The sequence below is a fragment of the Pyrgilauda ruficollis genome, unplaced genomic scaffold (genome assembly GCF_017590135.1).
Source record: "Pyrgilauda ruficollis isolate IOZ18807 unplaced genomic scaffold, ASM1759013v1 scaffold64, whole genome shotgun sequence".
Classification (NCBI taxonomy): Eukaryota; Metazoa; Chordata; class Aves; order Passeriformes; family Passeridae; genus Pyrgilauda; species Pyrgilauda ruficollis.
Window position 1 is genome coordinate 1,631,682 of NW_024528155.1, and position 16,743 is coordinate 1,648,424.

At 37.3% G+C, this 16,743-nt stretch overlaps 1 protein-coding gene across 5 annotated transcripts in view; it reads right to left on the reverse strand.

The window, feature by feature from the left end:
• CEP120 (centrosomal protein 120) overlaps positions 1-12,755 on the reverse strand; it is a 56,631-nt gene extending 43,876 nt beyond the window's left edge. For 4 of the 5 annotated variants that reach the window (XM_041484170.1, XM_041484169.1, XM_041484171.1 and 1 more), the window contains exons 1-10: positions 12,511-12,755; positions 11,218-11,374; positions 10,175-10,289; positions 9,132-9,273; positions 6,899-7,047; positions 5,661-5,858; positions 3,357-3,584; positions 2,899-3,106; positions 1,759-1,869; positions 343-520 (exon numbers count right to left, since the gene is read on the reverse strand). In XM_041484170.1, coding sequence (XP_041340104.1) covers positions 343-520; positions 1,759-1,869; positions 2,899-3,106; positions 3,357-3,584; positions 5,661-5,858; positions 6,899-7,047; positions 9,132-9,273; positions 10,175-10,289; positions 11,218-11,374; positions 12,511-12,562 — 1,538 coding nt within the window. In that variant the 5' untranslated portion in view covers positions 12,563-12,755. The remainder of the gene's footprint in view (positions 1-342; positions 521-1,758; positions 1,870-2,898; positions 3,107-3,356; positions 3,585-5,660; positions 5,859-6,898; positions 7,048-9,131; positions 9,274-10,174; positions 10,290-11,217; positions 11,375-12,510) is intronic. The other variant, XM_041484168.1, reaches the window with a different exon arrangement.
• Between the last annotated feature and the right edge of the window lie 3,988 nt (positions 12,756-16,743).

Here is a 16,743-nt window from a genome sequence, read left to right on the forward strand (position 1 = left end):
TGGTTTTTGGAGTGTGAAAAAAAAAAAAAAAAAAAAAAAAAAAAAAAAAAAAAAAAAAAAAAAAAAGAGAGAGAAAGAAAAAAAGAAAATTAAGAAAAAAGTCACTTAACTGATGAGCTGGAAATGGAGCCAGAAAGATTTAATACAGCAAAAGGCAAAGTTTTACACACCATCTTTAATGGTCAGTTCAGTGATAAGCCAGATGAACATTCTAAAGTATTTTGCCACTGAAAATCAGCTACATTTTAAAAGGCATGAAGAAGCAGAGAGGCACCATGTCACCAGTGATCACTCATATTACAAAGGCTTTGTATTTTCCAAGAATAACAAAACAAATTGTACCTTAAAATGCAATTTATTGGAAAACCAACTTCCAGACCACGTATACTTCTTAAGTCTATTGAAAAGCAAAAATGGTGGGAGGCTGCTGGAATGACAATTTTCTGTGCTGACACAGGCTCAGAAGAACTGGACACACCCACAGGGTTAGGCTGAGATATTGCTACTGGACCTCTATCAGCTGAAAACACAAAAGAGAATTCATGTACATGTTTTATAACTTGTTCTGGCCAAAATAACAAAATATATCAAAGATTAGTGTCACATTTTAAATGCAAGCAGATAGGTTGCTTTCCTAAGAGATTTCTATTCCTTGTGAAATAAATGAATACTGTGAAAAATAACCACTCCTTCTGTAAGTTACTGCTTCCAAAGAAAAAAAACCAAAAACCCAATATACTTTAAATCTTTTTACAGGACTGTAATATTTTTCCTTTCTTTATTAATCTTTGAAGCTATGTAAGGTTTAACTCGCCTATAAAAGTTTACAATAAGATCAAAGCAATTAAATTCTTCAGCAAGACCCTGTAAGACTGCAATTTATACTAATTTTTCATCGTCAACTTGATGGCATACATAGGAAAAAACAGTTTTAGAAATTTAGGGTTTTTTAAATTGACTAACTTCTTTAGGGGAATTACAAAAACAATCAGATTAACAGGTCAATTGTGCTCATGTAAGGCAGCATCACCCTTGGCCCCAGCTGAGGTTTAGCCATTGAAGCAAACCAAAACATGCAAACCACATCTGCTTCTGTCACAGAACCCACGTACTGTGATATCCATTTTATAATTTAGAAGGCAGAAGCAACGTTGAGTGCCAGCCGAATTGCATCCAGGCTTCTCCTATCCTTACAATGAGACTCAATACTGCCTTCAGAGAGAAAAACATCAAACTACAAGTCCCACAGACAGGTCTCCAAAAGGAGTTATTGAAAAATGTTCAAGACATTTTGTTTAAGTCTTAAGGGCTCTTTGGGCTACCAAGCCCCTGCAAAAGAGGTAAAGAAAGTATCAGATAAGAACTCAACGGCCTTTTGTAAGTGCTACTTGTTCTGATACTTCCTTCATAATTATTTAAACCATTTCCACTTCTGTAATTTTAAAGAAATACATCATTACTATCATTGACTTTATTCTTTCCTCCTTTTTTCAAGTGTTTTGCTTGCATTATTAATATTACAAAAACAAAAAATGCTGTAATACTTCAGCATCAGCTAGTTAACACAATGTATGAATGAAACAATTTTAAGTGATTCAGGTAGAATGTCAGTAGATTGCTTGGTGCAAAGAATGGGTTGAATGGAATTTAAAGATCATACAGCTTTTAAGTACATACAGCTTACTGTTAAAATTTATTTAAGTTGGTACTATAGTAAAATTTAATTTAATGTACTAAATTCAATAAATTTTGCCTTACTGGGATTTTGCAGATCTGTCAGAGGTGACTTTGCTCTGCTCTGTGATTTCAAAGCTGGAAGCTCTTCAAAACACTGTCTGCTAACCTCTTGAGGGCAGCCAGCCACCAGCCCTGAAAGACAAATGTGAAATGACATGTTTTACATCTTAGCAAAACACAATTATAAAATTACTATTACTATCATTAAAAAAGCACAATCCTGGATTTCCTGACCAGAGATTCAAACCAACTGCTAGGTTCACAATACTTTCTTTTTACATTCCACATAAAGGACTTAATCCTTGCGTAGATAAGATCAGTTCGGATTAAAAAAATTTGTCTGAATAAGCAGACAAATCCTGAGAGCCCATTCTAGAACACAGAATTTCCTCTACAGAACTGGGTGTCTTTAGGACAAAGCTCAAAAGACCTGCAATACAAATATCATTAGAAAAACAATAATTTTGCTTTATTCATAAACTATCTCTTAAGAAGATTCATGTTCAATAACATTTAGCAAAACAACATTTTCTGAGATTTATTCAGTTATTATGGTATTTCTTATCTCTGTTCTTCCACTTTTCCACTTCCCAGTTCTGAAATCAGAAACGAGTCTTCCTACGGCTTGGGCTACCAAGTCCAAACAAAACAGCCAAGTTGCTTGGTTTTGTCCAGGAACCTGTACTATATGAACATTTGTCTTCACAAACTATAACCCACATAGTAAATTCCTTAGAAAACTCAAAAATCCCACATTACCCCACTTTACTATTGAATAAATTAACATCAGACCATTTCATCTCATTGAGCAAGTCAGTTTCTTCATAGGCATTGCACTAAACCTTCTCATTTACAACTCCAGAAAATTCCAAAAACTTTTGGAATTATTGTTACGATTTTTCAAGCTTATGACCATCCACATGACTTGTAATCTATGCACCCCCAAATCTCTAATCAGGTTCTTGCAAGTGTACTTAACAACGATCATGATCAAATCACAACATTTATCCCCCTTCTGTTACTTGTTTTATGCAAATAATTCTATTTTTTCTGAAATTTATCACCAGAAATGAGTTCTACTTTATGAATATACTAGAAAGGAGTAGTATATGATCCAAGATCACACTTAGCAACTGGGCAAAAAAATTATATACCACATACCCCTTTTCCTTGGTTTTGTGCCTTTTTCAAACTTAAGACTTTCCACTTCACTCTCTGTTGCTACATCTTCTTTTGAAGAATGCTGGTCAGCTTGAGATGGGACATTTTGGGATCTCTGCTGCTGGCTCTCTGTTTTTCCACTAACAGATGAAAGAACTTTCTCCTGTGGCTGTTTGGGTTCAGTTGTAGCATTTAAAGGAATCAAAGGCTGAATGAAATAATAGTTTTCTTATTGACCATAGCTCGCATTGAAAAATTCTCTCTATGACATTTCATAGTATGAGATTATTATTCAGACACAGAAAAATGCCAATGAAAGGATTATTCATATAAAGCAATTAATTCCTTCAGTTTGTTTTGTTTTTTTATGCAAAAACCAGTCAAATATGTTTAAGAAACACCAATAATTTTTTAACATTAAATTGTGTCTAAACCAACAATGAACAGGTAAAACACACCTGGGTAGTCAAGCTCTCCCTTTGAAGAATTACAGATACCCCAACAGTAGGAGCCAGATCCAGAGGCAGTTGTGGCAGTTTCTGTTTAGCTCTATTTGGTGGAACAAGAACAAATGGTCCTTCTATTGCCACAGGGTGTTGGTCAATCTCCACATTTCCTCTCTTCAGCAGTCCAGACAGGGGAACTTCAGTGCTTCCAAGAGAGTGGTCCCCACAGCAAAGATGGATCTGCACACACACAAAGGTGCTAGAAAGTAACTGGTATGCGTGATTTGCACTGGAACCATCTGTGCACCCTCCACTAAAGGTAGCATAAATACAACAAGTTATCATCCCTAACCTAGTCCCTGCATGCTGAGAATAAGAACAGCTATGAAATGTCAGTTTTGAGCAGGTGGGATGTGCTCACTGATGGGGCAGCAGCAAACCACTGCACAGCCTTTCTGAGGACCTGTGGTATCATTCCCTCTGTAGCAGAAATTCAGTACTCTGTGGCTTCTAAACACTGCACCTTTGATGCTTGTTTTAGATGCTTGCCCTTTAGGCACAGGCATATAAAATGCATAACTGCAAGGTAATGAAACAGATTACTTGAAGGCTTTGGGCATATATTTAGACACCACTCAACTGGCAAGGATTTTTGGAATTAAGTAACTGTGGTTTTAATTCCCGGTAAATATAATCATTTGAAAACTTGATTCAACTGTTTTTTCCTTACACAGCTTCATATTTATATATACGAGTGAAAGATGGATCTTAAAAACAAAACCAGTACACACTAAAGTAATCTATTTTCCTCGAAGTTACTCTTTGAAACTCAAATACTAACTTGCTTTTTCCCAAATAAGAGTCACTTCAGTTTTGATTTCGCAGATCAGAACATTGTATTCCCATCCTTAATATTTACTGCACTTAAGGAAAACTGTTGTGCTGAAGGTGTGAGCTGCAGTATAGGTATTTCAGTACACATATTTTTGTACACACATATAAATACAGTCATACAATACATATATATACACACTGTAGTCTGGCAACTAGCACCTTTTACAACCAAAGTCTTCATTTTTGGAACTATATATTAAAATTAAGAACCAGAACACAGTGCTGGTTCTATATATGATCCTATATCCTAAGATTTAAGATGCTGAGTGAGAACTCAAAGGAAGAAAATTGTAAATAAAAATGTGGATCTGACTGCAATCAAAAAATTGTTCTTTACACATGATGTAAAACATGCATAATTCCACACATATGTATCATATATGTTATATTAAACACTTTAAGATTCAGAGTAAGAATAAACTGCAAACACACCAGTGCATATGTTGCTCCAAAAATATTTAAACTTGAGGCAAAAAAAAAAAAAAAAATTGAAACAACACAAGATTTAAATAAAAACATTAAAGACATCCTTAAACCACCCTGCATAAAAACCCTAGAATGGTCAGTATAAACTTAACGAAAAATAACTTTAAAATGGTCCAGATCCACAAATTACTTTGTATAACTACTACAGTCTTATTTACCAGCTACATTATCAGAAATCCTACAACACCCTCATACAACAAAGCAGACCCTTGTTTTGTAATTTTGTAATTAGTTTGAGCCATGCACAGATTGCCATAAATACTCTAAGTACCACCTGATATTTATTCCACTTAGCTTGGAAAAGGCCCTTAAGTCTGCTGAGTCCAGCTGTTAACCTAACACTGCCAACTCACCACTAAACCATGTCCTCCATTTACAGGCAAGGCTAAAAAAGATAAGAAATATCCCATAATAGCCCAAAATTGTCTGTAGTGTATTCAGAAACAGCATTTGGCTACAGAGCAGGGAAAAAAGAACTCGCATATCATTCACAAAGAGTGCTGAGGACAGTGATTTTAGAACTTAGGCTAGAGTGACCTGAGCAGCTGGTATGGGATTACCATAGGTAGCACAAAGCAGGACTCCCGGTTGTAGATGGTCTGATTGCAGTGCAGGCCCCAAAGCTCAGAGCTCTTCAGAGAGCCACATTACTTCTTTAGGAAGATCATATTTCAGCAACAGTTTTTATCATGACATGTAAACCAGCTTGCTGTAATAGCAACTAATTAAAAACACAGCACTCCACCTGAGCTAGGAAAGTTGCTGCTATGGTTTCCCTCATATCAGCAAGACAATCAATTTATATTTGAGCAAAAATACTATAATACCATCTCATTTTTGGAAACAGAAATGCTTCACAGATACAACCTGAGACATACTCTATTTCCTTAAATTTAATTATTTGTTTTCATTCACATTTGAAATTAAACAGCTTACCTGCAATTTTGACTGTGCACAAAAATAAACTTGAAGAACATCTACTGTACTACGTATTCGAACTGAAGCTCTTTCTGGCTCAAAGTTTGGATTAATTAAATCAGTGAAAGGTTCATTTGTGACATCATTTCCCAGTAATGAGTAGTAGAAAAAAAACTCAGGTTGTCGATCAGGGAGCTTCATAGTACTTGGAACTAACTGAAAGAGATGCAGAAGAGAATTATGTATCTCTTTCCTTGATGCAGAGTTACAGTAATTCTGAAGCACTACTTTGGAAATTAGAGCTTAAAGTGACCAGCTGACCTAAACCATAGCTTGCACTCCACATATAACTTATTATATCAATAGCCAAATAAAAAATGTTTTACTTTTTTTAAAGTAAAAAAGAACAAGACTTGTCAACACCAAGGGCTGTAACTAACATGTATTTACTAACATCAAGTACTGGACAAATACTCAGAAATAAACTATGCCTTCATAAAATATTTCCAGTTATTAAATAATGCAGATTAGATACTGTTATATAATTTATGTGATTAAATAAAAGACTGAAACAGGCGAACAGCTACTTCATCCTGTAGGCAACTGCGAGTTCAATGCCTAAAGAGGCACAAGCCACAAGCATGATAACAGTAAATTTTGCCTCTCAAGGTCCTACAATTCTGACATGGAAAATTATTTTCCCTGAAAAAAAGAAACATGACAAGACTGACAAGAGTTTATCACACACCAAGAGTTCTAGACCAATTAAAACAATGCTGTCAGTACAGCATAAACACAGCAGCTAAGGTCTAAAGCTGAAACAACTACTAGCATGCCACTTCATCCAAGCTAGTAAGTCCTTCCCTCAGGCAATATATGAGCTCTGTCTTACATACTTAGAAAGCATTTCACCTTGTTTGAACCCCAGTGCATGGGCACCACACTGAAGACTGGCATTATCCATACACAAACTTCTTAAGCTATATTGCAGTAGAGAAGTATGCATTTCATAAGAATGCATCATTTGACGTAAACACAGGTTTAGTACTTCAAAAGCATTATATTTCATCTGCAATCTGAAATGTTAAGGACTTAATAAATTTTTAAAATGAATATTAATTCACTTTGGGACAAGTTTATTTTTCGAAATAAACTCAAGAAACCATAAAAAAACTAATTAAAAATGAGGAATGGGAGGGTAAAAATATTAATGTGGGACAACACTTCTTAAAAACTACACATAGCAAGAAACAGACCTGTTCCAACTGTGTGGCAAATGCAATGGTTACAGACAAGACAAAGTGATCTCTGCAATACTCTGCTGGTCCAATTTGATGATAGCCCTCTTCTTCATTCAAGACTGGCACAATACTTTTAGGGTCCAGTCCACGAAAAAGGGTTAGCACTAAGAGAGAAGAAATAAACATAAGTAACTAGTGGTCTTTGTAATTGCTGCAGCAATCTGGTATATAATTGCAATTTTATTTTTAAGCATTACACATGGAAATTACGTGTGGAAAGAAAAATTACAAATAAAGATCTTGATGCTGTTACCAGAGTTTTGCAAAACACTAAGAAGTCCCTAGGTACACTTTGAAACAGCTACAAAAAATCTGAAATTAACTTTTATTCACAACTGTTAAATTGAACATCATGCTAAACAGAATTCTACTTCCTATTTTTATTTTGTGTTACAATGAGAAACATTACACTGACTGGAAGTTTATTTCAGTAGGCTAGAGTAGACCATGCTATTTCTTTACTTTGCTCATTAAAGAAAATGCAGGACAGTAACTGCATATTGCATATTATTGGAGCAAGTATGCTGTGCCATTCCACAGATCTTTAGACTGCTGCATTTAAAGATTTTTCATCTCAAGTCTTCAATGCATAAAACTCTGTAGTCTGATTTGCTAGCTTTTGTTCTATAGTGCCAGTAATTCAACATATTCAGCCCCGAGGTTACACCAAATAGAAATAATGACATAGCACTTTGTGAAAAAAAAAAACTCTGTTTCAAATACTGGAAGCCTTAGACAACTTAAGTCAGTAAGGGAAAAGAGTGTAGGAATACTAAATGGAAAAATATCTGACCAGACTAGAACTGGGTAATACAGCTTTGTCATACCCAATGCCTGAAACATTAGCTTAACAACTCTGAAAACCTAGAAGTTTGTTTTTCCCCATCACATAAATATGCTATTGACTAATTTTGACATGATGAAAAAAAAGGAAAAAGCTCGCAAACTTGTTTGTAGCAATTAATCCACAGAAAACATGAAATGGGAAACAGTGCTGAGTAATGGCAGAAAGGTCTTTTTATTTTTTTGCCAGTGTCATGAGGGATAGGAGAACTTGCAGACACAAGGACCACATGGGAAGTGCAGACTAAGGAATCATTTAGAATAGTTCTTTGCCTCCTTTACATTACAATATGGAAAGTTCCCTGTGTTTTGCTGTAAACCTGAAAGAATGGAGTAAGCTATCTAACACTGAAACTTAAATCCTGTCTTAAGCAATCTTGAAATGCAGCCAAGTCAGTGAACTCTGGGCCAGAAGCTTATAAAACATTTACTGCACTGACCACAGCAGATAGATGACCGATTTAGAATTAGGGAAAATGTACCTTCAGGGCAAGACGACAAAGTGTTGTAAGGTATGCAGGAGAAAATCCTGAGTTGTACCAAAAGGCTAATTTTTCAAAAGTTAAGTAGATAGGCATTTGGGTGAGAGATCAGGGCAAGATGGAAATATATTTTTATTTTGGGACTCGTTAAATCAAGTTTCTAAGACCTTGTTTTTGTTTTTTTAACAGCTACTAACTTGCATTAAAAAAAAAAAAACCCAAAACACACAGATGAAAAAGTGACTTAAAGGCACAGCACAGAAAGGCACCGACTAGTGTTAACATTTGAGGTCGAATAGATTTTTGACACATTTCTCTGATTTCCTTCAAGAAAAATAAACAAGAGAATCCAGAATTGGAATGAGTCCCAACAGTAAGCAGATATTATTGCAAAGTATCTTAACAATAGTACATAATTTAAAGTACCTAAAGATTAGAAGAGGAACGAACTAAAAAGAATCAAGTGTACCCAGCAAATGAGACATTTTACTACTTTACAGTTTCAAGTCCAAACTACTGAAACTTTACCTTCTATAAAGAAGCTCTTTTCCTATTTCTTTCGTAATTTCCAAAGCCCATAAATAGAAGTTAAATACCCAAGGGAGTTAACTATGAGACCTTGATTCTTATTTTAAATACCAGCTGGTTTGCAAAAGTCACACAATTACCACAAGTAAAGAATCCTTGAAAAAGTTGTTCCACAAGGTACATTAATCAGCTGCAAAGGATTTGCACTGGAACTGCTGTGAAATTAGAATTCTCTTGAGACTTAAAAGACTTAAAACAACAGATTTGCAACAAGTGATATGTCATCTGGCACAGGAAGATTTTTAATTCAAAGTGAGTGATGTCACATTACTTACCGTTTCCTTCTCTAGGAGGTGCCTCCTTTGCTTTAAAATCATCAACTAGGGCTTTTGAATCCGTCTCCAATGCAACACCAATTTGTATTTCAGGTTTAAACTTAGGGTACTTGTTACTAAGCAAAGGATACCATTTAGGTGCCTACAGAGTAAAAAACAAAAATAAGACCCAAAAGTACTTAAATACAACAGAAAAAAACCAGTATAATACTATTACAGAAAACAGTCTTAATCTAGCACTTCTACTTTATCATCTACAGAAATACACTTTGTTTTCTATTTATAAAAATTTCTGAAGATTTGGTCTATTAGTATACTGTTGTACTAAAATATTCTATAGAATAGTTACTGGATGACTACTTGAACATATTGGTTTTTTCCACTGACTTTACAGTGCAAAGGTTAGATAGAGAAATATACCATAAATCTCTATTTATAAAACCTTCAAGTCCTCAACTACAAAGTAAGTCAGATGCATTGAAAATGCTCTAGAAGAATGATACCAAAATAGGACACAGGGTCCTCATATGACCCATATCAAAGTTATGTTCTGATCAAGCTTGATACAAGGGAGTTGGCTAATTAAATTTATATAAACAATTATATCGTGCTTTCTCTATGCTGCATTGAAGGACTAGAAACAATCACCTAACACATCATCTTCCATGGAGGCCACTATAAAAAAAAACTTAAGACATGATTTGATGATGGAGACTCAATTCAATTGCTCCATATCTATTGCTTATATAAAATTTTCCAGTTGATTAAATAATGAGACTGTGTAGATTAATTGGTTGCTAGTGATCCTATTATTCAATTCAGAAGCAAGCAAGATTAGTGCCAACTGTATGTTTTCATTTGCGCATGTTATCTGAGTCAAGATGTCTCCCCTCTTAAGAAAAGCAATAAAATCCCCCATATATGATCAGTCATACTCCAAAATGAGACTTAAAAGTTTAGCCTATGCTTTAATCCAAATTATACTATCTGTAACAGCATGGTTGTCAAAACAATTTTTTAAGTCTTTATAGCCCATAATGTACCTGTTTCTTTTCTGGTGCAGCCCTCAGATCCAGTACAATATAGCCTATATTCTCTTTAGCTGAAGATACAGGATCCAGTGCAAAACACTGGAGTTTGATAGGTGTACGTTGTAGTCTGAAATAGTAACACAGTTGAAATATTAAATATAAAATGTATCTCTGCAATTAGTTCTCAAAGATAGTTCATAAGTTTCCAGCAAGCCAATGATACAAACTCATTATATAACTAGTTTCATTAGGTCAGAAACTGAACTTATATTGAACATCAAGTCATCACTAAATGAGAGAATGAACAAATGGTTTAATTTTTTAAGAGGAGTGCATTGGAGCCTCCGTCTCAAGTGCTATTAAAAAGACATTAGCAACAAATAAATACTTCACTCATATAAAAGAAAAGAAGTACAGAGCCTCACATAAAATTTCAATTTCACTTGGAGGGGCATCTTAAAAACAGGACTTGTCCACAAGATTTTTGGGTAAAGCACCTGACTACTGCAAGGCACAGATAGGACATCTAGCACATGGCAAATGTAGGCATCTTTTCCTGTCAAATAAATATGATACAGCATTTTTAACTTCTTTGATCGTATGATCATAGCATTACAACCTGTAAGTTGTAAGACTTGTGAAATGAAATAACACTTAAGGAAACATTCAATTTCTCAGCTTATCTCTTTGAAATTTTCAGAAACTATTTACACAGGCTTTTCAGACTTGAAATTAAGTTAATTTTGTGCCACAGTATACATAAGGAAGCTCGACTACAATGTTTGAATTACAGAACTATTAGTTTGCTCTAAGAGCCTGCGGGGTGTTTCTTAGTAGTGTGAAAATACACCCTTTAGAATTTTTAAACATCACTTATTTTGCCACACATTACCTTTTTTTGTACATTAGTACATTTTTCCACAACATTTTTGTATCTAAAAGAAAGTTTCTAAAAAACAATTCAGATGACAGTAAACCAAAAATTGTATTTCACTAACTGCAAAGACAGAAAGTTAAATTTTATCTGCAAATTAGACTTCACTTTTTAACATTACCTGTGCTGATGAAGTGCTTTCCTATCAAGTTCCCAGGCCAATTCTGTAGCAAATTCTGGCTGATCAGTATGCTCCACAGGGTCAGTAGCCAACTGTTCACCATCTAACTTGGCTTCAACTATAAGCATGTGCTTGGGTCGTTTTGGGAAACAGCGCCCTGTAAAAGAATGGCATTGCATGTGCCATCACTAAAATTGGTGCAAGAGCTCAGATTGATGCCACAAATCAGTTATGTGAAATTAATTTCCCATGTCACCTTCCCTGCTCTGATCTTTAAAGAAAGAGTGTTTGCACTATGCAGAAATATGAAAGAACATAATATGAAACAGACTACTTGTGAAGACATCGGAAATTAAGTAACAAAGCAAAGTAGCAAGCAATTAGAATTATTTGAGAAATCTACGACTGGCAATAGGTAAGGGAGCAGGCATGAAAAAGAGAGTGACTGTTTTAGTTCAAGTGAAAATGTTATAATCTTATAAAAGTAGTGAATGGTGTTTCTCCTCCCACCTGCTGAAAAAAAAAATCATTACCAGATTAGGAGAGTGCCTAAAACTGTACAGGATTAGTCCTGGGCTCAGGATCATCCAATATTCTGATATGAAATGACAAAAAGAAGTAAAAGTTTATTTATATCACAGTGTGAGGAGACAATACTACAAGCACATCAGACGGCAGGATCTTATTTGTAAGATCCTCTGGCAAACTACATAAATGGACAGAGGTAATAGGATTTACTTGGCAAACAGAAAGCATTCAGGCAAAACAACCCAAACCCCCACTAATCTCCAAAACAGCCCAAAAGAGGAAAAGACATCCTAACAAATAACTCACTCATGCACATACACAAATTAGACTGCAGAAACTAAAACCTGTAGAAATGCAAGATGACCAATGAAATATACGTTTGAGTCAACACTACCAAAAAAAGCTTAAGGCTGATTTCTACAAAGGGAGAGAAATACCAGAATAATACTACTGAAAAAACAAAAACAAAACCAAACCAACAAAACCCAAATCCTCAGGGAACGACTAGTACTTTGCTCATTCACTTAAAACAATACATTGCGTAAATACCTCCAAAACCTAACAGAGGGCAGGCAACCCTGCCCTTAAGATAAGTACGTCCAAAGCTTTATTAACAACATCGGTTTACTCAACGCTGCTCGGCTGACCTCGCTCATGCCACCAGAGAAAACACCTCGGAGGCAGGACCAGCCCTCACCTCCCTTTCGGGACACAGGGGACGCGCAGCAGCCGGGAGGCCGTGACCTTCCCGCCCCTCACACTTACCCTCCAGCACCGAGACGACGATCAGCAGCCGATCGGCGGCTCTGGAGACCATCTCCCCGCTCCGCCCGGGCGCTGCCAGGGCCGGGAAGAGCGGCCACTCCCGAGGCGGAGCGGAGAGAACCGGGAGCGCTCGGCCCGCCTTGCCGCCACCAGCCGCCCTTTTGCCGCCGCGGAGCCTTTAAACACCAACCGCCGCCGCTTCCGCCCGGCAACGCCGGCCCCGCCGCTTCCGCCGCCGGCTCCGCCCCGGCACCGCCCAGACACCGCCCCGCATCGCTCCGTAGCGCCACTCCCGGGCCCCGCACCGCCCCAGCACCGCCCAGACACCGCCCCGCATCGCTCCGTACCGTCACTCCCGGGCCCCGCACCGCCACTCATGGGCCCCGCACCGCCCCTCCCGGGCCCCGGCACAGCCCCATGGTCTCAGGGCGAGCGGCAGTGCCGTGGCGCGGAGTGTCAGACGGGGGCGTGGAACCGTAGTCGAAAACCTTACAAATAGATGTATAAGAAGGTTTTTCAAAGGCACTCTGCACTGTCAGTGGAGGAATGCCAGCTGCTTCAAAGACGTGCTTTCTGTTAAAGCGGGGAAGTTTCGTTTCTTTGTTTTTCGCTCGCCACTGTGATGTGCGTCAGAGCAGGAGAATTTGAATCCAGTCGTAGTGAAACGCAGTTTTGTCCTCCTTAGGTAATTTTTTAGAGGAATGTCTCCCATACAAAGTAATAATCAGGTAAGCAGCAATATCACGAAAGTGTGTCCCTGCACTTGGCATCCCAAGTTAAACACATACGTCGTGACTGTGAGGCAAAACACCCCATTTTTAAGTTTACAGTATTTTTTTAGTAGATGGCCTATCAAAATATTTGTGTAGACATAAAATCCTTGAGTTTTAGTAACTCATGTACTCTGTGAAGTTGCTGAGTCACGATTTGTGAATACCAGGAGAGGGAGAACCTGTTTTCCTTCTGCAAGGATTTTATTCTGGTTCTGAAACACTTCTCAAAAAGACACTTTCTTATGTTTGAGTTGAATCTGCCCAAGTTCAATTCTGGCTGCTCCTTTTTGTTGGGTCATCTTCAGGTGTATAACACTGCACGTGACACAGCAACTCTCTGTCTCTGCAAACTGAGTCCTTAAATTTCTATCACTGTCACCTTCTGCAAGCCAGGTTGTAGGTATGTTTTACAGATACTTTTTACACAAAACCTGGAGGCAGACCTCTGAAAAGTGATTTTTGCTAGTGAGGGTACCTGATCCCAGACAATAACAAAAATATACAGTTTATCTGTACAGCTTTTTTATTTGAAAATTTATGCCTCTTGGTGTGATTCATTAAAATAATATTCTTGTGAACCACTGTTGAATAAACAATCACTTCTTCTTGTAATTGTACATGGATTTGCTTTTTGCTTATTTAGCAAGTTGGACTGGTTCAGCAGAGGGTCAGAAAAATGTCAGAGCCAGCACAAAAGACTGAGAGCATGTGACTAACAATGCTGGTTTTTGGGTATTTATGTCTGCACATGGCAAAGCATCTCTCCTTTTGGTAATAGCAAACCTTTAAATCAGGTCACCTAACTCATGGAACTTTATTCTTTGACGTTCTCTCCTGGCTCTAACTTGACTTTTATTTTCATGTTACAGGTATTAACTGTGCCAAGAGCCTCATCACTATACACTTTTCAGTAAAGACTTCTTTTTTTCTTTTTTCTTTTTTTTTTTTTTTTTTTTTTTAATAAAATAAAAGGAGAAGATAGAAGGAGAGAAAAAAAGACATGAAAAATACAATGGGACCATCTTGGTATTATCATCTACGTTTACTTTGCAGTACACCAAGTCTTTCTCTATTCATCCAAGAACCACCAAAGATTGTTTTCTTATTATGCTATCATAGTCTTGCTAACTTGTGTCTCACCTTGTGCATTTGTCTGCCGAGGTGTCAGACACAGGATGTGCCCTATGTGAGAGCCCTGGCAGTGGGCACACCTGTGGGACGTGTGCCATGCCCAGGCAGAGGAACACCTCCGCTTAGTGACAGAACTGTGGGAGGAGGTGAGCACATTAAGCAGCGTCAGAGGGTCTGAGTGAGAGACAGACTACTCAAAAAACTCCCTACCTTCCCAGGGGCCAATCTGTCAGGCAGATAGGGTGCATGATACAGGGGATTCCCTATCCTGTCTTTAATCTGCAGAACATAATGACTTAAGAGATAGGGGGGAAATGGTGACAATTTCCTGCCTTGCACAGGGGAGCGTCCCTTCCATTACTACCCCACCCTCCCAGGTGCCCTGGTATATAACAGGTACAAGGCTCTGCAAGAGCAGCTGAACAGCAACAAGAAGGATTGTTCATCTAGGTCAGAGATGTCGCTGAGGTTAAGTCGGCTTAAGCCACTCCCTGTGTCAAGACTGCTTCCATACAGAAAAAGAAGAAAAGATGTGCTACTGTCGTAGGAGACTTTCTTCTGAGAGGAACAAAAAACCCAATATGCACACTGGACCACTTTTTAAAGAAAGTCTGCTGCCCCTCACAGCCTGTGTTAAAGACATTAGGAGGAAATTTTCTACTCTGGTACAGCCCTCAGATTATTAACCATTAATACTTTTTCAAGCAGGCAGTGATGAAATTGCAATAAGAAGTCTAAGGGCAATCAAAAAGGCAATTCAGCATCTTGAGACTAACTGGTTAAGGGATCAGGAGCACATGTAAAATTCTCCACTATTGTTTCAGTTGCAGGGAATGATGAAGGAAGAAACAGGAAGCAGATCAAGAGAATAACAGATCAGTATCTGAATCTGAATCTGAGACTGATCAGACTGGTCCATGGCAGAATTTTGTGGGTTTTGATAATCATGGTGCTCCCAGGCTTATTTCTAGTGAGCCTGGTTTTATCCCCTTTCCTCTTCATATCTAGTTTAAAACTCCTTTAATGAGGCCTGTTAACTCCTGAGTGAAGATCCTTTTCTCACTTTAAGACAGGTGTACCCCATTTGTCAGTAGCAGGCCTGATGATCAAAAATATTCAAGGGTGGTATGCAAGTGGACTAGCAGATTTCAGTTGGCCCTGTACTAATTTGCGCAGCAGGGGCGGGTTTTGAAGTGTTAGAAACCATGGAAGCACCTGAGAACAGTCACACAAGAATTAAGTTTTCTTCCCTTAAAAAGGTGGAAGGATTGATAGCCCAACTAAAATGCATCTACACCAATGGAAAACATTTTGAAGCCCAAAAACTACAGTGTAAGCAATCATGAAGAAGTGGTGGGATAGCTTGCGCTTCTGGAATGTTGGAACAAGTGGCTATAAACTATTCAGAATCAGCAGACAAGGCAGCCCTCTTTAGGAAGTGGAGGGGTTAGGGAGTGTTTTCACTATCGTCTAGAGCTTAGAGATGAAAGAGTAAAACATGCTTCATGGAAATTTGTTTTGCTCTTCTCTAAATGCATTTATTGACTTCAAACTAAGGAAAACTCTGAACTAAGGAAAACTCCAAACAGTAGGGACAACGTAATGACTCTCACACTTCAATAATTGTACCAGACTTGGAAATGCATCTGAATGAAACAATATAAAGACAATGCTGGTATTGAAAATATTTTGTATATTATTTCTGTTCAGCACACTTCTTTCTAATAATTTGTGAGACTGTTTTAATCTCTCTGAAATGATATAGACTTAAAAACCCCAAGATATAGACTTAAAAACCCCAAGGTGTACAACTGTACACCTAATCCACTGAGAACGTCATAAAATGGCCTGTTTCAACTACAGTCAGTTTCTATTACATTAATGTGTTTGTCCATTTTCTTACTTTGATCTTTTAATTCACATTCAACAAATTAATGTTATTCAGTTTCTCTTTTAGCAACAGAATTAGAACTGTAGCACTTAAAGTATTCATTTGTCAATCTGTACTCAAATTTCTGTGATGAAGATAGAGACTTTCCAGCATCTTTTGCTTTATTACTATCTTCACCTATCCCGCATGTCTAAGTAAACAACATAATTAAATTCAGGTGACTACATATTATAAGCTAGCTCATAAAATCAAATCAAGTAGTGAATGCTAGGTACAATACTTAAGTTAGCATTGGTTACAAATTTTTTTTCATATAGGCAATGGATAAACTAATTATTGATTTAATAATTTATGAGTGCAATTATTAAATGCTTTAATCAACACTTTTTATGTTTATCTCTTTGTTTAGAGCCTATTAAGTTTTAACAGTTCTTAATT